General features: G+C 33.3%; 1 protein-coding gene across 1 annotated transcript; it reads right to left on the bottom strand.

Annotated features, from left to right (window-relative positions):
- Positions 1–3,096: 3,096 nt before the first annotated feature.
- LOC126890347 (glutathione S-transferase 1-like) lies at positions 3,097–26,797 on the bottom strand. Its single transcript, XM_050659219.1, has 3 exons — positions 26,571–26,797; positions 13,234–13,434; positions 3,097–3,444 (listed from the first exon to the last, which is right to left on the bottom strand). The coding sequence occupies exons 1-3, from the start codon at positions 26,706–26,708 to the stop codon at positions 3,130–3,132; spliced, it is 654 nt and encodes a 217-aa protein (XP_050515176.1). The 5' UTR covers positions 26,709–26,797; the 3' UTR covers positions 3,097–3,129.
- Positions 26,798–27,716: the final 919 nt, after the last annotated feature.

Genomic DNA, 27,716 nt, shown 5'->3' on the forward strand with positions numbered 1-27,716 from the left:
ATACTTAACAAATTTTCGGTAGGAAGCGACCACAGATTAATCCGAGCAAAGATACGATTAAATGTCAATTTCGAAAGAACCAAGATGATCTTCAAAACACGAAAGACGAAATGGATTCCCCCAGAAAACAACAACCTCTATGAAGATGTACTAACCAGACGTATACAAGACCTTGAAAACGACATAGAAGACATTGAACAAGCAAATAATGTCATAACGAAAGCACTAAAAGAAACAGAAAGGGAGTGCTGCCCGACTGTCGTGACCCATAAAGAAAAATTAAGCCAAAATACCAAAGAGTTAATAAGTAAAAGAAGACAATTGACGGAAAAATACGACTCCAACTACACAACACTGAAGAAATTAAATAAAGATATCCACCGATCAATCCGAAAAGACATAAGAGAAAACAACACAAGAGAAATAACTCACATAATTCAAGAAAACAAAGGTTTAAAAGTTTTGAGGCGTAATACGAATAACATCGGTAACAAAAATATGTACAAAATCAGAAACAAAGATGGCAACATTGCCACGGATAAAGCCGAAATCCTCAAGGTTGTCGAATCGTTTTATCGCGAAATGTATGAGAGCACCAACGAAAGGCAAGATCAGCCCCTGCCCAAAATCACAAACCAGGGATCAGAATTAATGCCAGAAGTAACACCACATGAAGTTAAAAAGGCACTTTCAGAAATGAAAAATAATAAATCCCCTGGCGATGACGGAATAGTAATCGAAGCAATCAAACAAGGTGGAAATAAAATTATCCAGGCTTTGGCCAAACTTTTCACCCAATGCATTTACCAAGGAAAAACTCCTTCTCAATGGAACAATGCAGTCATTGTTTTATTACACAAAAAGGGTGACATAACAGATCTGAAAAACTACCGTCCTATCAGTTTGCTATCACACATATATAAACTTTTCACAAAAATTATCAAAAAAAGACTGGAGGCTAAGTTAGACTTCTATCAACCTAGAGAACAAGCTGGATTTAGATCTGGATATAGCACTAACGACCACTTACTGGTAATAAAAAATCTAATAGAGAAGTCTGCGGAATACAACAAACCATTGGCACTGATATTCGTGGACTACGAGAAAGCATTTGATACCATAAGCCAGCAGAAAATGTTAAAAGCATTGACAGAATGCCGAATAGACCATCGCTACATTAACATGATCAAATATATCTACCAAACGGCAACGGCTAGCGTAAGACTGTCTGAACAACAAACAAATACATTCTGTATACAGCGAGGAGTACGGCAGGGAGACACCATCTCACCAAAGCTGTTCACAACCCTTTTAGAACACACATTTAAGAAGGCAGATCTAAACGAATATGGTATCAATATAAATGGAGAGAAGCTCAGTCATTTGAGATTCGCAGATGACATTGTCCTTATAGCCGATCGTATGGATGATGCAATAATAATGTTGAACAAATTATATTACGCTTCCTTAGAGGTCGGACTAAAGATTAATATCAACAAGACGCAAATAATGACTAATCTGGTGCTAAATCGTAATATTGTTGTTGATGGAATGGATATTGAGCAGACTGCATCTTATAAGTACTTAGGACATGAAATTCGGTTGGGACGAGATAACCAGACGTGCGAACTCCCACGTCGCATAGGATTAGCCTGGGCAGCGTTTGGTAAACTTAACTATGTATTTAAATCGGACTTGCCCATATGCCTCAAAAGGAAAATCTTTGACCAATGTGTGTTGCCTGTACTCACTTATGGAGCCGAAACATTAACACTAACAAGAAAGGTAGTGAACAAGATTCGCGTAACTCAGAGGGCTATGGAGCGCCAGATGTTGGGTGTCTCCCTGAGAGACCGAATCCCAAACGAAGAAATACGCCGTAGAACAAAAACAACAGACGCTGTCGAAAAAATCGCGTCGCTTAAGTGGAATTGGGCAGGACACGTCGCCAGATTGCCAGACAACCGATGGACAAAACGTATTGTCGAGTGGAGGCCGCGAGAAGAAGCACTACGGAGCAGAGGACGCCCACTAACCAGATGGGCCGATGATTTGAAACATGTTGTCGGTAACTGGATGCAAGCCGCACAAAATAGAGATGAATGGAAAGAGCTGAGGGAGACCTATGTCCAGCAGTGGACGCGTACGGGTTGATGATGAATAGAAAAATGAATTTTTTCTATTCTCATACTATAATATATCAATAATTATAATTTCACTGTTGTCCTTTTCATGATCATTTTTCAGTGCGTAACAAATGATAGGAAAAAGGGTAAGTCCGTGATAATACACATTTATGACATTTATTCTAACATGACATTTTAGTTAAATCTGACAGTTGTCACATTTTATTTTAAATTTGGAATAAAAACGAATCAAATGTGTTTCTTGCATTTATAAAATGGTATTTTCTTTGATTTGTATAGTCTTATAAATTATACAGATTATATTTGCAATATTATTATCTAATTAAAAAAAAATATTTTTTTATTATGGCGCCATCTATCGACAACTAGAATAACTAGAATAAATGTTATAAATGTCACCGACGAAATGTAATCACCGACGTGCCTTTTTTTCTCTCACATACAATTTAATGCGTTAGAAAGAAATCGAAAAACTGTGACGCACTGAAAGATGATCATGAGAAAAAGAATACCTGAATCATAATGATCATTATGATACAGATTTTCGCGATATGACATTCGCGACAAAGGTGGCGCACGCGAAGTGACCAATGGCGAGTCAAATACATACGCTTTGACATTTCTCAATATGTAAACGAACTGTCAAACTGACACACTACTTAATTTGTTTGCGTTACAAAATTAATAAATTTGAATATATTTTTTGTTGTAAATGATCATAGAAAAAATCGTGTATATATCTTGCATTTAATTATAACCATGGCATCATTTGCATCACTTGCTCATTAAATGCTCGTTGCATAATATACTATTATATACATAATAGTAGTAGGTACTAAAACAACTCAAATTATGACTTCTTTCCTTTCGTCCGCCGACGAATAATACATTTTTTGCACCAACATATTAATGATGAATAAAGTTTAATAATAAGATTAAAAAGTACATCTCGCTTAAATAATAATATTTATTGATTATTTATTTATTGTGCTTGTCCTGTAAGTTGGAGAAAATATCCCTTGAACGAATCCACTGCTTCTTTATTTATTTTGGAATAAGGTAATTCAGACATCCTGTTCAACCAAGCGGCTATTCTTGGATACTTGTCTTCGGTATAGACTCCAATCCCATTCCAAGTAGTAAGTGAAGTCCAAAAGCTAAAATCTGCCACGGTCAATTTATCACCGGCTACGTATTGATTCGAATCTAAAAATTTTTCCACTATTTCATACGCTTCCACCAATGCTGCCAGGTCTTCTGGTACAACGTCTCGTTTTTGTTCATAGAAAACTCTTTTCTGAAATAAAATCACTAGTTATTATAAATATATATATGTTATAGTGAATTATAGTAAATTAGTGGTGTCAAAAAAAGGGAGAAATAAAGCGTAGGTATATGTTGAAGAATAATGAAGCATAATATTGGATACGTGCAACATGGCATGCATTATAGTCCAGGGTAATAAGGTTTTTTCATAAACATAAACGGAGAAAAGCTTAGCCTTCAGAGGTTTGCAGATGATATTGTACTTACAGCTGATAAGATAGATCAGGCCAAAGAACTTTTAACTTGTAGTCAGCGAAGATATATGCGTATGAACAAGATCCATAGACCACGTAATGGTCTGTAAATACCTAGGCCGTGAGATTCGCATAGGAAAAGATAACCAAACCGTTGATCTTCTCCGTCGTATAAGACTGACTTGGGCAGTCTTCGATAGTGTTGCCCAAAATCGGTCTTGGTCTTGCAGTCTTGGTCTTGTTCTTGCATTTTCGCAAGACCAAGACCAATACCAAGACCGCTTTATTTTAGCAAGACCAAGACCAAGACTGACCGTGCAAGACTTGAGCAAGAACAAGACTAAGCCTGCAAGACTCTTGCGTCTTGCAGTTAGGATTGAGTGTCGTTTTAGGGAATATACAGTGCGTCCATAAAGAAACGCATAAATTCATTATTTCGTAAACCGGCGACTTTAAGGAAAAATCTCGACATAGGTCGATTCTTATTTTTAATTTTCGATTTCTCAGCATATATATAACTATCATACGAGTGACGTCATCCATCTGGGCGTGATGAAGTAATCGATGATTTTTTTAATGAGAATAGGGGCCATGTGACAGCTTATTTGAAAGGGTATTAAATTCTCTATTCCATGATATAAACATTAACATAATTATTTATACAAGGTGTTCAAAAAACATTTTATTAATTAAAATAATTTAGACAAAAAGAAGAATTTATTTAATTTATCTAATTCAAAATACGTTTTAATGTTGTCAGAAAACAGGAAAAATATTTATTTGACAAATAAATATTGTTTTTTGCTTAAATTCAATGTTACAGCTTTCACCCACCTGCCTCTTGCCAGTTTGAATATTTCGTTTAAGCGAAAATCAATGTTTATTTGCCAAATAAATTTTTTTTTTCGGTTTTCTGACAGTAGTAAAACGCATTTTGAATTAAAGAAATTACACACATTGTTCTTTTTGTCTCAATCATTTTAATTAAAAAAATGTTTTTTGGAACATCCTGTATAAATAATTAGGTTAATGTTTACATTAGTGAATAGAGAATTGAATACCCTTTCAAATGAGCTATCACACGACCCCTATTCTCATTTAAAAAAATCATCGATTGCGTCATCACGCCCAGACGAATGACGTCACTAGTATGATATATTCCGAAAAATCGTAATTTAAAAATAAAAATCGACCTGTTTCGGGATTTTTCCTTAAAGTCGCCTGTTTACGAAATAACGAATTTATGCCTTACTTTATGGACGCACTGTAGTAGTTCGGGTATATGCTTAGAGACTATGAGACGCAAAAAAAGTAAAAAAATTTGGAAAATTGGACGTATGGGCATTATGAACAATACAATAAGCATACATAGCGAATCAAAATATACATTAAAAGACCACGTGACATATTTATTTGACACGTACTCAGAGGTAATAATAAATTTGTACAATGTAAAAATAAAATATTTTATAATACATTCTTTCTTATATAGCAGACGACGCCTTCGCTCTGAAATTCGTTGTAATTGTGTAGATTTTGAGAATAGGTCCTTTCATAAAATAATCTTGTGTTTTGACGCCGACAGTAATAAATATCCTTTTAAAACTTGTTATGATGTCACCAAAGCTGATATAATACGACAGCCACTTAATTGTTTTTCCTTATCAGTTTAAAGACTAAAGACTATCGTAGGTATATAAACTTTTTGCAGAGTGTGCAATTATATAAATGGGTCAAACAAAATACCTTTCTAGACAAATGTTCTTTAATACAGTCAAGTTTATGCCATTTATTGGATTGTTTGTGTTGTAACCATGCTTTAGCACATGTAAGGTCATTAAATGCAAATGTTTATTAAGAAACAGATTGACTCCCATGGGACATCGTAGATAGCTATATGCAGGGATAATTTAGATCGTGGGTTCAAACCCCACCCGATGTGAATTGTTTATACATTTATGAATTTGGTTGGTTTTGTAACTGAAGGCAACAGAATCATGAAAATTGGAACGAAGGAGTTTTAAAGAGTGATCTATTTAATGAAAATGTTTTCATCTATTTCCTACTTCCGGTTATACCGGAAGTTGCTTATAACTTCATTTTTTTGAATGGGACACCCTGTATATTTTTACCTACAATTTTAAATTCTTCTCGATGTCTTCGTTGTTAAAATGTTTTGTAATATTATATAGGGGAGTTTAAAAGAGAATTACATTTTTTTTCTTAATTTCGCAGCAATATTCACACCCTGTAGAATTGTAGTAGTTTGACATCCAAAACTATATTTATGTTCAGATGATTTTTAATATAATCTACTATTGTTAAGAATTGTTAGTATACCCCATTCCACGAATATACGACTCTCTTGGATTATTGCGACAACGAATATTTTACTGGAGTAATTATTGGAGTAAATATTAGAGCAAAATACTTTCGTACTTCTTATGTTGCGTACTAAAATATTCGTCGTCGCGATAATACAAAACAGATTTTAAAATACAGGGTTGGTCTAAACTCGGAATGAGTATTTTCTGAGTTTGCTTAATTGGAGCACTCTGTATTTTAGTATTGTAATGATATACTATGGTAATTTTTTATTTCTTAAGCATTTCCTATACCTAACTGCTTTAGTTTGTGAGTTATTGGTGATTCAAGCCAAATATTATTTGCAACAAAAAATATGTGAAATTTTATTAGGTTAGCCGTGAACATAAAATGTTCGCAAATAATTCAATAGGAATTAATTTTTCGGAAATAGATACATATTAATCTAGAGTCGAGAAGTCTAGACTGATCCAAAAAATTACCAATAATTGTTGAGCTATTAAAATACCTACGTAGTTAAGATTGTTAATGCGATTAACAATTAAGCACAAATTAAAGCAGTTAGGTATAGAGAATGCTTAAGAAATAAAAAGTACCATAAAATATCATTTCATTACAATACTAAAATACAGGGTGTTCCATTTAACAAAACTCAGAAAATATTCATTCCGAGTTTCGACCAACCCTGTATACCAAATTCAACATTTAGCTACACTAATAATTTTTAACAATAGTAGACTATATTAAAAATGATTTGAACATAAATAAAGTTTTTGATGTCAAATAACCAATTCTACAGGGTGTGAAAACTGCTACGAAATTAATAAGAAAACGTAATTATCTTTTAAACTACCCTATATAATATTAAAAAACCTCATATTTCAGAAAGAAGACATGGAAGAGAATTCAGAAATGTAATAATATACAGGGTGTTCCATTAAAAAAAACGAAGTTATAAGCAACTTCCGGTATAACTGAAAGTAGGAAATAGATAAAATATTTTCATTAAATAGACCACTCTTCAAAACACTCCATTCCAATTTTCATGATTCTGTTGTCTTTAGTTCTGGAGATATTTTTAATAGGAAAGTTTATCTGCCTCACCCTGTATGTTAAGTCAAGCTGAAAATGTACCTATACTGTTACGTTGTTCTAAGATCTAAAGTAACGATTAATAAATAGTAATATGCTAGTGGGCAACTGCGAGACTTGCAAGACTCTTGCTGCAAGACCAAGACCAAGACCAAGACCGGGAGTGCAATACCAAGACCAAGACCAAGACCAGGTGTATTGGTGCAAGACCAAGACCAAGACTCTTTAAGTCTCGTCTTGGTCTTGCATTTGGGCAACACTAGTCTTCGACAAGCTGAACCATCTTTAAAAATCATCTGACATACCAATATGCCTTAAAAGAAAAACCTTTAATCAGTGTGTTTTGCCACTGTTGACATATGGTCCGGCAACGTTGATCATGACAAGGAGAACAGTGCAAAAGATCCGTTTGTCTCCAAGGGCGATGGAGCGTGCTATGTTGGGCGTTTTACTACGAGACAAGATCCCAAAGCGCCAGCTACGACAAAGAACATGAGTGGCTAATGGAGTAGAGAGAATAGCAGCACTGAAATGAAACTGGGCAGGTCACTTAGCTCTCATGACAGATAAGAGATGGACAAAGCTGATACTGGAATGGGGACTAAGACATGATGCCTACCAAAGCAGAGGTCGTCCACCAACACGGGCAACACGTTGGACTGATGATCTAAAACGTTGTCGTAGAAATTGGATACGAGAGGCACAAGATCAAAATAGATGGAAAATTATGAAAAAGATCAATGTGCACCAGTGGACAAGCGAAGATTGAATGATGATGAACCGCCACACTACTATCTACACGGGTACATTGAGCTAATACATCCTGGGGTCTTGGACCCTTCACTTGTCATGACAGCAGGTCATGACATTGACATGACATGACAGACATGAAAGTCACAGGTGAGAACGGGCGGGATTAGCCCAAGTCTAGCAGTTAGGTACCCGTGTCTCTACTAGCGTGACGCTTACCTACTATAAAGTCTTGCCGTTTGATTATTTCGTCAAAGTTAATAGGCCAAGAAATGAAGCATTTTGGCTCGCAATTTTTTCGTCCAGCATGGATTTACCTGAAGTTTTCACAGAAGGTAGGGAATAGCCCAAAGATCATTTTCTATATCATGCCACTGTACACTAAAACCTTGGGGGTGGTTGCCACCCCATCTCGGGGGTGACAATTTTTCGTTACATTTTAACCATAGAAATCGATGTAAATAGTGATTCTAAGAAAAAAATGTTCTTTACGTTTTCTTCGTAAAACTAATATTTTTCGAGTTATTCGCGGTTGAAAGTAACAGTTTTTCGACGAAAAATCTACTTTTTTAGAGGGTATTTTGAGAATAACTCGAAAAATATGCATTTAATCAAAAAGCTGTAGATACCAAAATTGTATCTTCTAGAAGTACAAACAAAATCCTTTTTTTATAATTTTTCTACGACCAACAGAAACGGAGATACGGCATGTTAATATGTTAAAGGTTAGCTTTTTTCGTCAAATGCATAATTTGAAATATTCCAAGCCAAATAACGGGAAAACTTTGCATTCTTAGAGGAAAACTTACAAAATCTTTTTTCAAATATAAAATTAGACGTTACAAAAACAAAAAAAACGTTTCAAAGCAACGTCGGTACCTATTTTTTTCTACGAAAGTAGACCCCTTCTTGGTAGACTAACCCCTTTTGCTGAAAATGTCCTAGGAAAATATCAAGGCGGCTTTAGGGCAAACAGATCCACAATAGATCAACTATTCACGCTGAGACAGCTTCTAGAAAGGGGATGGGAGTATAACAGACCCATACACAATCTCTTCATAGACTTTCGACATGCATATGATAGCGTAGAAAAAGCCTAATATGGAATGCTATGGCGGAGTTCTCAATACCAAAGAAACTCATTCGGATGACTAAGGTCTGTATGGAGGGTGGGATATTAAAAATACGTGTAAATAATAAACTGTCTGACAGCTTTGAAATCAACAGTGGACTCAAACAGGGTGATGCCTTATCTCCACTACTTTTTAACCTTGTATGTATTAGAGAAAGCCATGAGGTCGGCCGAAATAAAAACAAACATGCTATCGATTCAAGGTCCCAAGTTATTACTAGCATACACAGATGACATTGATCTCGTTGGAGACTTCATCCTATCCACAAAAGCCATTTTCAACCAGGTGGAAGGAGCAACAAGCGAAGTAGGGCTGAGGATTAATGAAGAGAAGACGAAAGAGACAGGATACGACAAAATGTGACGGTCAACACCTTCAATTTCGAAAGAGTACAACGTTTTAAGTATCTGGGAGCCATAATCACAGCTGACAACGATGTAACTGAAGAAATAAAAGACAGAATCCAGTCAGCGACTATTCGCACTGGATAAGCTTATAAAATCAAAAAATCTTACAAGAAGTTCCAAGATCAAAATCTATAAAACCATCGTCACACCTGTACTAAAATATAGATGCGAAACGTGGACCATGACCAAACCAAAGGAAGAAAAGCTCAAACGTTGTGAACGAAAAATACTTGGAAAAATTTTCGGACCTTACCACGACATTAACACGAACCAGTATAGGATCAGAACCAACATCGCATTAAAAGCACTCTACAATGACACCGATATTGTCCAAGAAATTAAATCACAGCGACTAAGATGGGCAGGCCACGTGTACAAACTTCATAACGAAAGACTTCTAAGCCCCGTATTCATAGTCGGTACTCAAGTATGAGTCGATGCTTAAGGTCGACCTTGAAAAACTTTGTATACAAATTTGTATAAGAATTTGTTCAAGGTCGACCTTAAGCATCGACTCAGACTTGAGTACCGACTATGAATACGGGCCTAAGACTGGTATGGGAGGAGATTTCTACAGGCAAAAGACCACTCGGATGTCCCAGATCAAGAATGCGATGGAGAGATAAAATCCAAGCAAATTTCCGAAAAGTAAACATTCCATTTGACCCTAGGTTGATGGAATACCGTACAAATTGGAAAAAAGTTGTCCAGTGAGCCAGGACCCACCCAGGGTTGTAGCGCTACGTGATGATGACTATATATCTTCTTACATGACATTATTATAAAGCAGCCTAACAAGCATTAAAAAGGTGTTGGTTCCATGGGACCAACGTGGCGCGTTAAGGCAACACTAGTGTTAGTCCCATGGGACTAACGTGGCAGGGAACGTGTTAAACTAAAAATGAAGGCACTCGTGGGAGTGCCGACAGAAGTGAAAACTTCTTATAGTATATAAATTACGAGCTCAATGCTTTTTCCTCATCAAAACGAAGTGCTATATCTATATCATAAACGCGATGCGTTTGCGCTATGCTATTTATGTATACATACACATAATTTATAGACGTACAAAATTTATTTCAGCTAAGTGATGACGGTCGCAAACTCAATAATTTTTCCCCATCCAAGAAGTGCACAACGTCCCTAAAGAAATTTTAAATTCAAAAAATTATTTCGTCGAAGCGATGACGGTCGCTAATTTAATCATTTTCCCCATGCAAAAAGTGCACAACGTCCCTCAAGAAGTTTTCACTTCAAATATTTATTTCGTCGAAGCGATGATGGTCGCGATGACGGTCGCTAATTTAATACTTTCTCCCATCCAAAAATGCACAACGTCTCTAAAGAAGTTTTCACTTCAAAAATTTATTTCGTCGAAGCGATGACGGTCACTAATTTAATACTTTTCTCCATGCAAAAAGTGCACAACGTCCCTCAAGAAGTTTTCACTTCAAATATTTATTTCGTCGAAGCGATGATGGTCGCGATGACGGTCGCTAATTTAATACTTTCTCCCATCCAAAAATGCACAACGTCTCTAAAGAAGTTTTCACTTCAAAAATTTATTTCGTCGAAGCGATGACGGTCACTAATTTAATACTTTTCTCCATGCAAAAAGTGCACAACGTCCCTCAAGAAGTTTTCACTTCAAATATTTATTTCGTCGAAGCGATAATGGTCGCAATGACGGTCGCTAATTTAATATTTTCCCCCATCCAAAAAGTGCACAACGTCCCTAAAGAAGTTTTCACTTCAAAAATTTATTTCGTCGAAGCGATGACGGTCACTAATTAAATACTTTTTCACCATGCAAAAAGTGCACAACGTCCCTCAAGAAGTTTTCACTTCAAATATTTATTTCGTCGAAGCGATGATGGTCGCGATGACGGTCGCTAATTTAATACTTTCTCCCATCCAGAAATGCACAACATCTCTAAAGAAGTTTTCACTTCAAAAGTTTATTACGTCGAGGCGATGACGGTCGCGACGACGGTCCCTAATTCAATATTTTCCCCCATACAAAAGTGCACAACGTCTCTAAAGAAATTTTCACTTCAAAAATTTATTTCGCCGAAGCGATGACAGTCGCTAATTTAATAATTTTTCCCCGTCCAAAAAGTGCACAACGTCCGTAAAGAAGTTTCACTTCAAGTATTTATTTGGTCGAAGCGATGACGGTCGCTAATTTAATAATTTTTCCCATCCAAAAAGTGCACAACGTCCATAATGAAGTTTTCACTTCAAAAATTTATTTCGTCGAAGCGATGACAGTCGCTAATTTAATAATTTTTCCCATCCAAAATGTGCACAACGTCCATAATGAAGTTTTCACTTCAAAAATTTATTTAGTCGAAGCGATGACTGTCGCTAATTGAATATTTTTCCCCATTCAAAAAGTGCACAACGTCCATAATGAAGTTTTCACTTCAAAAATTTATTTAGTCGAAGCGATGACTGTCGCTAATTGAATATTTTTCCCCATTCAAAAAGTGCACAACGTCCCTCAAGAAGTTTTCACTTCAAAAATTTATTTCGCCGAAGCGATCACAGTCGCTAATTTAATAATTTTTCCCCGTCCAAAAAGTGCACAACGTCCGTAAAGAAGTTTCACTTCAAGTATTTATTTGGTCGAAGCGATGACGGTCGCTAATTTATTACTTTTTCCCAGCCAAAAAGTGCACAACGCCCCTAAAGAAGTTTTCACTTCAAATATTTATTTCGTCGAAGCGATGACAGTCGCTAATTTAATAATTTTTCCCATCCAAAAAGTGCACAACGTCCATAATGAAGTTTTCACTTCAAAAATTTATTTAGTCGAAGCGATGACTGTCGCTAATTGAATATTGTTCCCCATTCAAAAAGTGCACAACGTCCCTCAAGAAGTTTTCACTTCAAAAATTTATTTCATCGAAGCAATGACTGCCGCTAATTTAATACTTTTTTCCATCGAAAAAGTGCACAACGTCCCTAAAGAAGTTTCACTCCAAATATTTATTTCGTCGAAGCGATGACAGTCGCTAATTTATTACTTTTTCCCAGCCAACAAGTGTACAACGTTGCTAAAGAAGTTTTCACGTCAAAAATCTATTTCATCGAAGCGATGACGGTCGCTAATTTAATACTTTTTTCCCATCCAAAAGGAGCACAACGTCCCTAAAGAAGTTTTCACTTCAAATGTTTATTTCGCCGAAGCGATGACGGTCGCGATGACGTTCGCTAATTCAATACTTTTTCCCCATCTAAAAAGTGCACAACGTCCCCAAAAGACGATTTCACTTTAAAAATGTATTTCGTCGAAGCGATGACGGTCGCCAATTTAATACTAATACTTTTTCCCATCCAAAAAGTGCACAACGTCCCTAAAGAAGTTTTCACTTCAATACATTAATACATATACGTACAAAATTTATTGCGCCGAAGAGATGAAGGTCGCGATGACGGTAGCGAAATAAATCCTTTCTCCCCATCCAAAAATAGGTTTTACATTTATTTTAAATTTAAATACTTCTATACAATTTATGTATACCTTCACATAATATAGATACGTACAAAATTTATTCGCCGAAGAGATGACGGTCGCGAAATAAATCCTTTTTTCCCATTCTAAAATAGGTTTTACATTTATTTTAAATTTAAATACATGTATACAATTTATATATACATACTAATAATATATAGCATAAGCGATGACGGTCGCAATGACGGTCGCGATGACGGTCGAGATGACAGTCGCGAATTCAATGCTTTTCCCCCTATCCAAAAATCGCACAACGTCCCTAAAGAAGTTTTCACTTCAAAAACAAACAGAAGATTCAATGAAGCATATTCACGTAACAAAAAATGTTTGTTTAATACATACCACAATACGAGCACCTCTTGCAAAGAGGATATTAGAATCAAAGTGAAGTCTCTGATCAACGATGGCTCTCTTTTGTAAATCTTTCGGATACAAAGAATCATTTTTTCCATATTTTGATACGAAGTAAGTCATAATAGAATGACTGTCGATCAATATAAAGCCATTGTCATCTAAAACTGGTACCGTGTGTTGTGGATTTATCTGAAATAATTACACTTTTATAAAAAAGAACTTTGTATAATAAAACGTTTTTGTTATTTATAGGACACAATATAAAATTATAAACTAAATTGTTTCTGTTGTTTCAATTTCTATGTTTTAAAAGAATTTTGTAATCGACTTTTTTAGAGGCAAATTTTTTCTAGCGGATTTAAACTCATATAAATCAAAGTAAATGTTTAAAATGGTGTATAGGTACAGGGCAGCGACAAAGTATGGTAATTTCTCGGAAATCGCTAAAACGATTTTTAATAAGTTTTGTTAGGTAAGGGTCTTCTAATAAGGACGATATCATAGTGGTAATTACATTGTTGTCAAATCTTCCGTTGTTCTGGAAATCTAATGAACTTTCTTATTTCTAATGGAACACCCTGTATATTTTTTGCGTTTTGAAGTCTTTAAGAAATACTGATAATTTTTTATGTTATATTCTCTACACCTCAATGCCATAATTTCGGAGTTCTTATTACACTTACTAAAAAAAAAAAAAAATTAAACAAATTATAAAAATCCATTTTTTTGGCCCGGATAGACATTATTTTAAGTTGTTTAGATCATTGGGAACAAAAAAGGTCTTTTGTAATGTTTCTCTTAAGTTAATGGTTTCAGAGTTATAAACAATTTAAAGCTGAAAAAAAATCAAAAAATTCCGATTTTCAAGCTTTAAAAACACAAGTAAAAAACAATTTTTGAAATTACGAAGTACCTAAATAAAATTCATTCTCAAACCTTCTTCTGGCAGCTACGTATAAGAGTTTTTATATGTTTTATCCTAAAACATTGTTTTTTAATTGTTAATGAAGCTCATATATGAGAGGACGGGCGATCGGACTGCTTTAACAACTAAAAACAGTGTTTTAAAAACTGTAATAAGCCCAAATTACTTATCGATACCTGATAAAATAAGGCTTGAGTTTGAACTTAGGAAATTTGTTATTTCAAAAATAATATTTTTTTTTCTACAACCGTGTTAAAAATGCAATTTTTAGCACTCCATACGAGCGTTAAAAATGCTACTTTAAGGCACTAGTGCTTTAAAAAATTTTTAAGGCACTGCAGTTCGTATATGCAATTTTGATGTAATGTCAAAAAAATATAAAATTGGAATGTCAGTCAAGTTCAAGTAAAAGTTTTTGTAGATATTGTCCTGTAATTACGTTTGTAGAAAAAATATTGTATGATATGCGTGTTAAAAAGAACATTTTTAAGGCACTCATGTGAATTGCAGAACTCGCTATCGCTCATTCTGCAAACTTTCACATGCGTGCCAAACGTGTACTTTTAACACTTATATCATAAATAGTCGAGAAAATGAAGCTGAAAAAATGGCAAAACTTCGCAATTTGTACGCTTTTGGTTTTTTAAGGGTGAAAACTACCCCTAATTGTAAAAAATTATAAAATAACATTTTAAACTTTAATATTGTCAACATTTGGTTCTTATTGGTTACATAATGATTGTTTTATGCTTTAAGATATACTATCATAATATTTTAATCCTTAAAACCACTAAAACCACCCCTGTTGGAGCTATATAAAAAATTTACTTATCCTAAAAGAATAATTTCGGCTTGCATCCATTTACATAAAAATTTGGGATTAGGATCATCTCACCCTGTACTTCATATTCTATATCATGCTTAAGGGCGTTGATTATTTTAGGGGTGTAAACTACCCCTTATTGTCAAAAATTATATAAAAACATTGTAAACTTTAATATGGGTAAAGTTTGGTTTTGATTGGTTAAATAATGATTGTTTTATACTTTAGGATATAATATAATATTTCAACTCTTAAAAACCACCCGTAATAACATTAAAGTTTTTATAAGTAGATATTTTAATAGATCTATACAGAAAAAAAGTAGAATTAAAGAATTACAAAAACATTTATTTACACAAAAATACGAATTTACAAATATGTACAAATACAAATATGTACAAATAGTTTTTTAGTTATCTTCCAGTATACGAACCAGTTCTGTGGTATTATACATACATTGAAAATTATCCATAAGCGGACTATCCAAATTTTTCGAAAAAAAAATTCGTTTTATAAACATAGCTCCTTCATTTTTGGCGGTAAAAAGTTTTTTCAAAAATTACTTTGTAGGATGTTTTGAAGAGTTATAAGACTGTGTAAACTAAATTCCGTAAGATCCCTTAGTTTTTAATTAGGGTAGGTTTAAAGGGCTCGAATAAGGGGGTGTTTGTTTGTACATAGAGGTTTAAAACAGCTATATCTCGCTAACTGTTCACTGTAATGAAAATCTATGTAAAAGGAAATTTTAGTTATTAAAAAAGCTACAATTTAGTAGTCCCTCATTTTTTTCGTATTTCCAGTATTTTCTGAGATATTTTAAAGTAAATGGTAAAAAATGGGAAATTCCAAAAAATTAATTTTTCTTTAAACTCCAATTTTTCTAAAATGAGGCCTTTTAAATAGGTCAAACTTCTTTGAGGTATTGATAATACAAATATAAAAGGAATTACGGAAAGGTGAAGACCAATTTTTAATTAGGAGGGTAGTTAGGGGGTTGTTTTCAGTGATTTTTTCATAGAGAAAAGCAGGTACCGACCTTTTTTTGATCATAAGTCGCTTAATTTTCATGCTAGAAACTTTTTATTATTTTTTTAAAGGCCCAACTGTATACTTGAAAAAATATTTTTTAAGTTTTCCTCGAAAAATGCAAAGTTTTTCGGTTATTTTACTTTGAATATTTCAAATTATGCATTTGACGCAAAAAAGCTAACATTTAACATGCCGTATCTCGGTTTGTATTGGTCTTAAAGATATTACAGAAAAATAATTTGGTTTGTGTTACTAAAAGATACAATTTTCACATCTACAGTTTTTTTGATTAAATGCATATTTTTTGAGGTATTCTTTTTTCTCAGAAAAAATTTAAATTTTTGACCTTAGCTCAAAAAGATTTGATATATTATTAATTTTTATATAACAAATTTTGCTTGGAATTTGTCCGTCTATCTAATTATGGGGTTATTTTTAATAAAATAATTTTTTACCCCCAAGAAGGGGTGGCATCCACCCCCAGAGTAAAAGCGCAAGTTGGCACCATGTCACCTTTGTTCCTTGAGATATCCTCTAACCACTTACCAATTTTCATGCAAATCAATGGAGGTTCAACGAAATCGGAGTAAGTTGCTTGAAATAAGATAAGGCATCGAAGTAAAAAGAGAAACTAAAAAAAAGTCACAAAAATCAAGTGGTTCGTATTAAAAGATGAGATAGAAGGTACATATATTCAAAGCAAAAATACTAAAAAAAAATGGGTTAGGAGTTGAAAGGAAGAACCAATACAATTTGGAGGAAGATGGCCAGTATCATTAGAGATAACCCTATTGAAATACTTGAAAATAACGTCAGTAAAGGACTTTAAGAATAAAGAGATCTGAGAGATCAAACAAAATTAAAAAAAAAAATAGAAAAAGTTTAAAAACTATGGAGTGTCCAAAGAGAAAGCAAAAATGGGCAAAAAAAAAGCTTGATACCAGAGAAGGATATATAAAATAGTCAAACACAACGAGCAAAGAGACCTAAAGATTTAAACAAAAAATGAGATAAGAACGTCAAATGGAGATGGACAAAGTTTTTTACTTTGATAGTTTATAATCAAGTATATTCAAATGGGAAATAAGCCACAACTTTACCTAAAAATGATTTTATTAACGTTTCGACGCCCAAGTCGGGTGTCATATTGTCAAAATAACTGTCAAAGTTGATGTTGATATTTTGATCTGCTCCTGTAAAAGATAAAAGTTTTGGTGTTTTTTGGAAGATAAAGTAGTGGTTAATAATTAATTTAGTGTTTATAAACAAAAACATTTCAGTATATAGTGGTTTAAAACTTATTTCCCCCTAAATGGGGGATAAAAGTGAGTCAGGGACGTCTCTTTTGACGCGAGTGACTGCGGATAATGGTGATATTATTAGTAAAATGGAATTAAATATGCAAGATAATGGACAAAATGCGAGACCGAACATTAAACAATTCAATTTGCTTTCAGATAAGTATAATCTTGATAATATTTGTGTTTACATTGAAAGGATTGGTGATGATCTTAATTTGGGAAAATTACATGCAATGACGATTGGGCACCTTATTTTTAAAAAATTAAAATTAACGAATGTTCGAGAAATTAAAAGTATAGGTAGGAACCGTGTAAAAGTTTTGCTTACTTCTCGGTTAGAGGCAAATAACCTCGTCAATAACAGCTCACTTAAAGAACAAAATTTGAAAGCATATATTCCTAGTCATTTACTAGAAATAAAAGGTGTGGTGAAAGACGTTGACACTAGATATGATGTGAAATATCTCATGGATAACATCGAAACTCCTTCTAATGTTTTGAGTATGTATAGAACTAAGCGTAGGGTACAAAAAGAAGATAAAATTGAATATGTGGACAAAAAAACTATAATTATAACTTTTGAAGGCAATATTTTACCGAATTATGTTGCCTTTAATAGAGTATATTTTTCTGTTGAACAGTTTTTTGGCCGAGTTGTTCAATGTTATAAGTGTTTAAAATTTGGGCATGTTTCAGGGCAATGTCGAAGTACACAGGAACTATGTATACAGTGCGGTGAAATTAAAAATAAAGACCATCATTGCGAACAAAGTATGTTTTGTATACATTGCAAAAATAACGAACATGTGACAATATCAAAAAAATGTCCATTTTATGAAAAACAAAAGAAAATTAAGAATATTATGATAGAACAAAAAACTACTTTTGTGGAAGCTAGATTAATATGTGAAAACTCCTTTTCAGCACTCATCAGTCCCAACTCTTTCTCTTGTTTAAATAATAATGAAAAACAATTTCCATCCCTACCAATTAATAATAATGATAAAAATCTTGGTCCGACTCGGCCAACTGTAGAAATTAATAGATCTCAATTTTTGACTCAATCAAACTCTAATATAAATAATTTAAATGAACACTCAGGAAAGAAAAGAAAAGCAAATTCACCTATTTTAGAATCAACATCTCATAAACCGATGTTCCCCTTCACTTTTGGACCGTCTCAACCTTTGCCAACTAATTCTTATACACCGAATAATAATATCGAAAATAAAACTGAACTAGCTAAATCTTTAGCAACATTTATAATAAACTTTTTAAAAAATATTCATACAGTAGAAGACATAAAAACCTTAGACAACAAAATAATTATTAAAGAAGTAGAACAGTTCATAAATAATTCATAATGTCAATACAACATAATTTAAAAATAAGTCAGTGGAATTCCAGATCTGCTATATCAAACAAAGGTAGTTTAATGCATTATTTAAATAATAAAAGTATAGACATCCTCCTAATTAGTGAAACATGGTTCAAAAAAGATATTAGTTATCATTTTTAAAATTATAATTTGGTTAGAAAAGACAGAAATGATGGCTTCGTTGGTGTAGCTATTCCCATCCACAATTCAATTACTTTTAGTGAATTAAATTTAAACTCTAATTTTAATACGGAAATAGAAGTTTGTGGTGTAACAATTAAATATAAAACAAAGGATCTGAATATTTTATCTATATATAGACCATCTAAAAGTAAAAGTTCAGTAAATGATTGGACAAACCTCTTCTCGCAAGTTAATAATTCAGCAATTATAGGAGGAGATTTTAATGCTCACCATACTATTTGGGGATCTAGTTACAATGACACAGTTGGAACACAGCTTATTAATACTGCAGATGATCTCAACCTTATCGTAATAAATAATGGCGAGCCTACTGTTCTTACTCGACCAGATCAAAATAGTTCAGCAATTGATGTAACTTTTGTTACTCCTGACATAGCTAATAAAATCCACTGGTACATACATTCTGACACACTAGGCTCTAATCATTTTATTATCAATATGGAAATATTAGATAGTACTACAACTGAAGAGTTTATACCCAGAAGTAAGTGGAACATTAGAAAAGCCAATTGGACTCTATACACAACATCAGTTGAAAATTTTTTTAATAGTGTTTACGAAATGGACAGTACATCTGATAAATATAGCTTTCTAATAGATAGTATGAATCATGCTGCGCACATTTCAATCCCGCAATATAAAACTTTTAAAAATAAAATTCGTTGTTCCCCACCTTGGTGGAATACAGAATGTGATACAATTATTAAAGAAAGGCAAGAAGCACTGACAGAATATAAAAAAAATGCTAATTTTAATAATTATATAAAGTGTCAAGCTAGCATGGCTAAAACTAAGAAGAATCTGAAATTGATAGCTAAAAAGAGTTGGAAAGATTTTGTGTCTTCTCTAAACAAAAATACTCCAACTACAACGTTGTGGAAGCAAGCCAGAAAACTAAATAGAAAATCAATTCCAAATGCATACAATTTGGATAACACCTTAGAGGATGAAATCTTTGATAAAATTGCTCCGCCATCTGTTAAACCACCTAATACCCATAATTATATTCCAGATAAGCAAAGCCATTTTTTACTAGAACCTTTTAATATTACAGAACTAGAATATGTTCTAAAAAATCGAAATAACACGAGTCCAGGATTTGATAATATTAAATATCCAATGATTCAACATTTCCCTAAAATTGCCAAACTTCTAATGTTAGATATTTTTAATTGTGTAATCAGCAATAAATCAGTTATTGATCAATTTCACGATGTAATTATTTTACCAATATTAAAACCAGGTAAAAACTCAAATTTGGCTCAGTCATATAGACCGATTTCTCTTATGTCCTGTATGTTGAAAACTCTAGAACGAATGATAAAACACAGGTTGGAATGGTGGGTAGAAAAAAATAAACTTCCAGATTTTCAGTTTGGTTATAAAAAAGGATATGGTACTTTAAACGCACTTTCTACACTAGTAACAGATATTCAAAACACATTTTCCAACAACACCTATTTACCTAATATATGCTTAGACATTGAAAGTGCATATGACAATGTCAGTCTTGACATTTTAAGGGAAAAATGGATAAAACATTTTCATATACCGCCTCAGTTGGCTGAAGCCCTTTATAATTTTTATTCCTGCAGAAAGATATATCTAAGAACTAATAATAATAAACTGATAGGCCCTAGATATAATAATTTAGGACTACCACAGGGATCAGTATTGAGTCCCCTTTTGTTTAATATGTATACTGCGGATTTGCATAAAGTCCCTACTGACATTTTTAAATTTCAAATAATACAGTATGCTGATGATTTTCTCCTGTATTCACAGGCCAAAACTTATGATAACTCGGTTCAAACCTTAGGACGAATTCAATGCTGTGTTAATTTATGGTTCAATCAAAACGGATTCGAAATAGCTCAAAATAAATCTACTGTCTGTATTTTCACTCGACATAATATCCCAAAAATAGAGAATTTAAAACTTAATGGCTACGACTACGCATCTGCTTCTTCCATTAAGTATTTGGGAATGATTTTGGATCGTAAATTGACTTGGAAATTACATATTGACTTTATGATAAATCGATGTAATAAGGGTCTAAATTTTCTTAAATCAGTTTCAAAGATTTGGTGGGGAGCTGATGTTGAAACTTCCTTGCTTTTCTATCGATCATATATTAGATCTATAATTGATTATGGTAGTATTCTATATGGCTCAGCTTCTAAACATATTTTAAACAAAGTAGACGTTGTACAGAACTTAGGACTCCGTATCTGTTTAGGAGCTATGAAATCAACTCCAAATAAAGCTTTACATGTAGAAGCTTTAGAAATTCCACTCAATTATAGAAGGAAATATCTCAGCCAGAAATTTTTAATGAAAATTCGTTACCTAAATATCGGTCTTTACCAAAATATTAACAAGCTGAATGTAGCGGATTTAACTAATAAATACTGGAAGCTAAAGAACTCTCCTCCACTTTGCGAGGCTTTTCGAGATCTGTTAAATTTTGACTGTGATTTTAACATGATTGATAGTTTTGGACTTGAAGATTTTCATTCTTTTTTACATACAGTTAAATTAGTAAAACCAAGTTACCATGAAAACAGTAATATTAGCTCTAACATCTTAAGAACATTCTTAGATAATTGGCCAGATTCTATAAATATATATACAGATGCATCTAAGACGTTAGTTGGCACTGGATGTGCCTTTTTCATACCTGCTACTAAAACAGAAAAAATATTTAAGTTAGGCCATGATTTTTCTATCTTCAGTGCTGAAGCCATAGCAATTTATGAGGCCCTGCAATATTTTAAAGAATCAGAAAATATATCTGCAACAATTATTTCCGATTCACTCTCTGTTCTTCTTGCTATTCAAACTATAGATTTTCCCAATAACAATTCAAATATTTATATCCTACTAATTAAGAAAATCCTTTTTGAAATTCATAAAAATAAAAGAAGAGTGAACTTTTTATGGGTTAAGGCTCATATAGGACTAACGCATAATGAATATGTTGATAGTTTGGCTAAAAAAGCCATTGAATATGGTACTTCACATAATCGTAAGTTTTGCATATCTGACTTAGTTAACACTATTAAGCATCGAGTTAAAAATCAGTGGAGTCAATCATGGCGAGATCTTTGTAAACAATCCAAATCTCAGTATTCACTGATTCAACCTTCTGTTCCAAATATATATTGGTTTAAAAATTATGTAGTACCTCGAAGATATATAACAACATTAATTAGGATGAAGTTTGGACATGCATGTTTCCCTCTACATCTAGCAAGAATTAAAGTTTTTGATTCAAATCTTTGTACAGAATGTCAGAAGGTTGGTGACTTAAATCATACTTTCTTTGAGTGCGCAAAATATATTCCATGCACATATAATTTAATCCAAGATTTAATAAAATGTAATGTTTTTCCACCTTTGAATGTATCCTATCTATTGTCTCTGAACAGCAAAAACATATATGATTGTTTAATGAAATTTATCTGTGAAACTAAAATTAACCTCTAAACTTATTAATCCTGATAATTTGGTATATTATGTACATATGAAAAAAGAAGAAGAAGAAGATACATAATCGAAAATGTGGTGAGCAACTTGGACAGTCCATAGCGGCCAGCTTTTGAACTGAGTAGAGAGCTGTAGAAGAGTTTGCTATGGATCTCTAAGGACCTCATTGCCTTCCTTATGTATGAACAGAAAACAAAAAAAGTTGTGACTGGCTAAATGACACCCAAGTCTATGCCATAAAAAAAAAGTCGGGTGTCGTTGTCAAAATACAAAATAATACTAAATAAACAAAAATGTTGTTGCTTAATAAAAAATTCTTCTAATAATTTATTTAATCTGACTCATTTATATCGGCAATTCAGACACGTATTATACATTTTAAAGTAGACTACTTTAAAATGATATTGCCAATATTGATGAGTTGCGTTCCTGGGACGACTTTACTAAAAGATAGTTCATTCGATTACATGAAATCAATTTGTATTTTGACAACGACACCCGACTTGGGCGTCGAAACGTTAATAAAATCATTTTTAGGTAAAATTGTGGCTTATTTCCCATTTGAATATACTTGATTATAAAAATGCCACAAGAAAATAGCTTCAGAACAACATTGATAGTTTATTTTTAATAATTTTACAGAAAAAAAAAATAAAAAACGAGGACGTGATTCAAGCACTTAGGAAGGACAAAAATAAGATGACATAGTAACTTATTGTACTGATAATGATTATATCAAATAAATGATCATTTGAGAGCAACCGATATAACATCAAACTATCTATGTTGCCCACACAAATTCTGTATATACAGGGTGTTTGGTAAAGAATGGGCCATAGCTTAACCTCAGGTTCCTGAGGTTAAAATAGGCCGATTTAAGCTAACTTACCTTAGTACAAAGTTTATAATAACCGAGATACAGGGTGTCAAAATTAAACTTTTTATTTATTTATTATTGAATATTTCCTGACACAGGTATGAGATAACAACATAAAGTTTGGTATGTGGGGGTTTTTTGGGTCGAGAAAACTAAATTCCCTACCAAAAATTATGTATTGCTTAGAGGGCGCCACATACGCCTTTCAGCACTCATTTATTACGTTCAATTTTTTTTATCCCTTACTCTGTATAATTTTGACATTAAAATTTTTATTCTCCTATTAGTTTTACTTAAAAAAGATATACTTCTTTCATCTCCCTAAACTCAACCGTTTTTGAGATAAACGCATTTTAAATCTGCGATACACCATCATTTTTAGCATATCATTGTAGTTCCACCCGAAAAATAACTTAAAACCATAATAATTGTGTCAGTTCTCAAATAATTTATGTCATTGCATGGCAAATTCCATTTGAAGACATTTACGATACATTTTTGGATAATTTTATGGTTTTAAGTTATTTTTCGGGTGTAATATATTATGCTAAAAATGATGGTATATCGCAGATTTAAAATGCGTTTATCTCGAAAACGGTTGAGTTTAGGGAGATGAAACAAGTATACCTTTTTTAAGTAGAACTAATAGGAAAATAAAAATTTTAATGTCAAAATTATACAGAGTGAGGGATAAAAAAAAATTGAAAGTAATAAATAAGTGCTCAAAGGCGTATGTGGCGCTCTCTGGGCAATACATAATTTTTGGTAGGGAATTTAGTTTTCTCGTCCCAAAAAACCTCCACATACCAAATTTCATGTTGTTATCTCATACCTGTCAGGAAATATTCAATAATAAATAAAAAAAAGTTTAACTTTGACAACATGTATCTCGGTTATTATAAACTTTGTACTAAGGTAAGTTAACTTAAATCGGTCTATTTTAACCTCAGGAACCTGAGGTTAAGCTATGGCCCATTCTTTACCAAACACCCTGTATATGGTGATAAAGTCTAATCACTTTTAAATCTAAGTCTAATCACATTTTGTATTATATCGGAAAGAAAGATAAAAATGAAAGTCTTGATTCGCCATTAATAAAATTGGCAGAGGGGTGCGGTAGGGAGATACTTCGTCAACAAAACTATACATAACAGTCATGGAGTACGCATTTAAGTGCAATAGAAATTAAGACGAGATAACTAAGCATGCGAAATATTCAAAAGAATAATGTTGGGTTGGGCTGCATTCGGAAAAATTGGATATCTGTTTAAAACAAATGTCCAATCCTTCTAAAAAGAACGTGTTTTCGACTTGTCCTCAAATACGGAGAATAAACCTTGACTCTCACAAAAACACCAGCGGAAAATTGAGGACACAACGTAAAATGGACATCAATGTTTGGAAAAAGCTTAAGAAATATACTAAGAAACGAGGAAATTCGTAGACGAACCGGAGTGGAAAATACTATCGAACGTACTACAAGGCAAAAAGAGATGGACGGGACATGTTGCAAGAATGAGTGACGATAGGTGGACAAAAAGTTTCTTGAGTTGAGACCACGGGCAGACAAGCATCCGCTTGGGGAAAACCTCCAACTAAATGGACCAACGACTATAAAATAATTGTGACCAATTGGATAGCAAAGGCGTAGAACAGAAAAAGTTGGAAATATCTGGATGAGACCTATGTTCTTCAACAGTACCGGCGCTATGGTATAAGGTGCCCGGCTGCAAAACTAGTTGGAAGGACTAGCTGTCCTTCGTTGTTTTTACATAAGTATTTTGTATAATACCAGCCAAAAACAGCTCATTTTGGCGCCCTCCAAGCAGGGGTCCCCGCCTGCAGTGCATCCCTTGCAGGCCCGTTATCGCCGGCCCTGTTCTTCAAGTATGGACAAATCAGGGCTGATTGATGATAATGGTGATGGTGATGATGCTGATGGTGGTTAGATGGTTAACTAATACCAGCAGTACTCTTTTGAATACTCACACATTCACAATAGTTTTTTGTATAGTAATATAAAGTAAGAATATACATAATTGATATTTATACAGTCTCCTCCTCCTCTATCTGTTCTCCTTCGTAAGGATGTAGTGGCGTCATGTAAGTCGTTTGACTATTTTTGTCCAGTTCTCTCTCTCTCCTGTGCGTGTTGTTTTGCTTCGGAGAATGAGTAACCGGTCATGTCCTTTATTTGGTCCGACCATCGCAATGGAGATCTTCCTCTGGATCTTTTGCCCTGTACGTTGCCTTCAACTATCATTCGTTCCATGCCTTCTCTTCTTCTAGTTATATGTCCAAAATATCTCAGTATATTTTGGTTGATAGTTGTTCTGAGTCTAGTTTTTATGTTAAGTTCGACTAATATTGAATTATTTGTGCGATTTGCGGTCCATGGTATGCGCAAAATTCTCCGGTAGACCCACATTTCAAATGCCATTATACGTTTTGAATCTGCTTTTTTGATGGTCCAAGTCTCTGAAGCGTAGGTGGCGATAGGAAATATTAACGCTCGGACAAGGCGTAATTTTGTGTTTTTTGTAATGTCAGTATTCTTCCATATTTTTCTGAGTTTGGCTGTTGCCAATCTGGCCATTATGATGCGCCTACGAATCTCGTCTTCGCATCCTCCACTGTTAGTAATAACGGAGCCTAAGTAATTAAATTGTCTGACCACTTCGTAACCTGCCAAGTCTCTTATCTCCGGTTGGTTGTTTCTGATTCTATCGATGATCATTACTTTGGTTTTCTGTATATTTATTTTCAAACCATATTCCGTACTCACCGTTCCTAGCCTATTCATAATTTCTTCCAGTTCTTCTGGTGAAGACGCCAATATAACAGTATCATCACAGTCATCAGCATACCGTAGGTTTTTTATTTTTGTTCCTCCTATCGTTGCTCCACCTTGCCATTCCTCAAAAACTTGACGCATAATGTGTTCACTATATATATTGAATAGAATGGGGGATATTATACATCCCTGCCGTACTCCAGATTTTAATTTGAAGTTTTTCGAAATCACATTATTAACTCTTACATTAGCGGTGTTATTTACATAAAGTTCTTGTAATAGATAGATTAGATGTTCTGGCGTACCCATTTCTCTAAGTATATGCCACATTTTGTCCCATTTTACGTTATCGAAGACCTTGAAATAGTCAACAAAGCACAAATATAAATACAGTCTAAATATATCTAAATAAGTGTATATTTTTTGAAAATATTTAAAACTAAACGCACCTGTAAATAAGCAATTAAATAAAATGAATTTAAAAATATATTCAAATTAACAATACCTTTAAAAACTCTGGAGCGAATTGTTCCTTGGCTGGAATATTCACATTCTTCAGAGTAAGTGGAATAGATAACTCTTGAGCAAGCAGTTGTACAGCTCGACATGGCGGACTGCCATCAATCATGTATAACAGAGGCATCTTTAAATATGTGACGGAAAGTACAGAGATATGTAAGAGAATATCGAAGTATACTAACTGCAAGCTATTTATTCGTTTACCTGATTTAAGTTATCAACATTTTTTGCAGTAACTATTAGATAAAAATTTATCTTATGTTATGCATTACGAATCAACTTTATTACTTTAGTCTAGGCGCCAGCTAGATCACCGTGCCTTTTCAATTCTGAAGAGTACACCCAAGTTGTTTTTATGTATTTTCGACTGTTGATTACGAATTTCGAGGGTGGATTTCAATTCGAGTGGTCAAAAATTGTTATAAATAATTTATGTTTTTATAATTCTCTAGTTCATAAACTAAAAAAAAACAAATTTTCAAATCAAATTTGTTCCTTAATAAAAAAAAAAGAATGTGTGTGTACTTTGTACGCACGTAAGAAGTTATACTTATATTATGTGATTTCAATGAAATTGATATATATGTACTTTAAACAGTTTATTTCTCGACACCTCACGGTAGAAGAGAACCGGATTATACAGGGTGGGGCATTAGTATGACAAAGTCCAATTATCCGTTTGCCGTAAGAGATAAAAAAAAGTTATTTAGGTAAAAGTTGGGGCACGGATAGGACCATAATCTAAAAATATTTTCAGACATACAGGGTCGCCCGTATTGACAGAATGACACAAACTTATGTTTTTTTTAATAGAACACCCTGTATATTTTTACATTTTTGAATTCTCCTCAATCTCTTCTTTCTTATAACATAGGATTTTGTAATATTATACCAGGTAGTTTAAAAGATAATTACGTTTTATTGTTAATTTCGTAGCAAAATTCACACCCTGTAGAATTGTAGTGATTTAACATCAAAGTTTATATTTATGGTCAAACGATTTTTAATATAGTCTACTATTGTTAAACATTAATAACATAGCGAAAAGTTTAATATTAATATACAGGGTTGGTCAAAACTCGGAATGAGTATTTTCTGCGTTTTCTTAAATGGAACACTCTGTATTTTAGTA

The sequence above is a fragment of the Diabrotica virgifera genome, chromosome 8 (genome assembly GCF_917563875.1).
Source record: "Diabrotica virgifera virgifera chromosome 8, PGI_DIABVI_V3a".
Lineage (NCBI taxonomy): Eukaryota > Metazoa > Arthropoda > Insecta > Coleoptera > Chrysomelidae > Diabrotica > Diabrotica virgifera.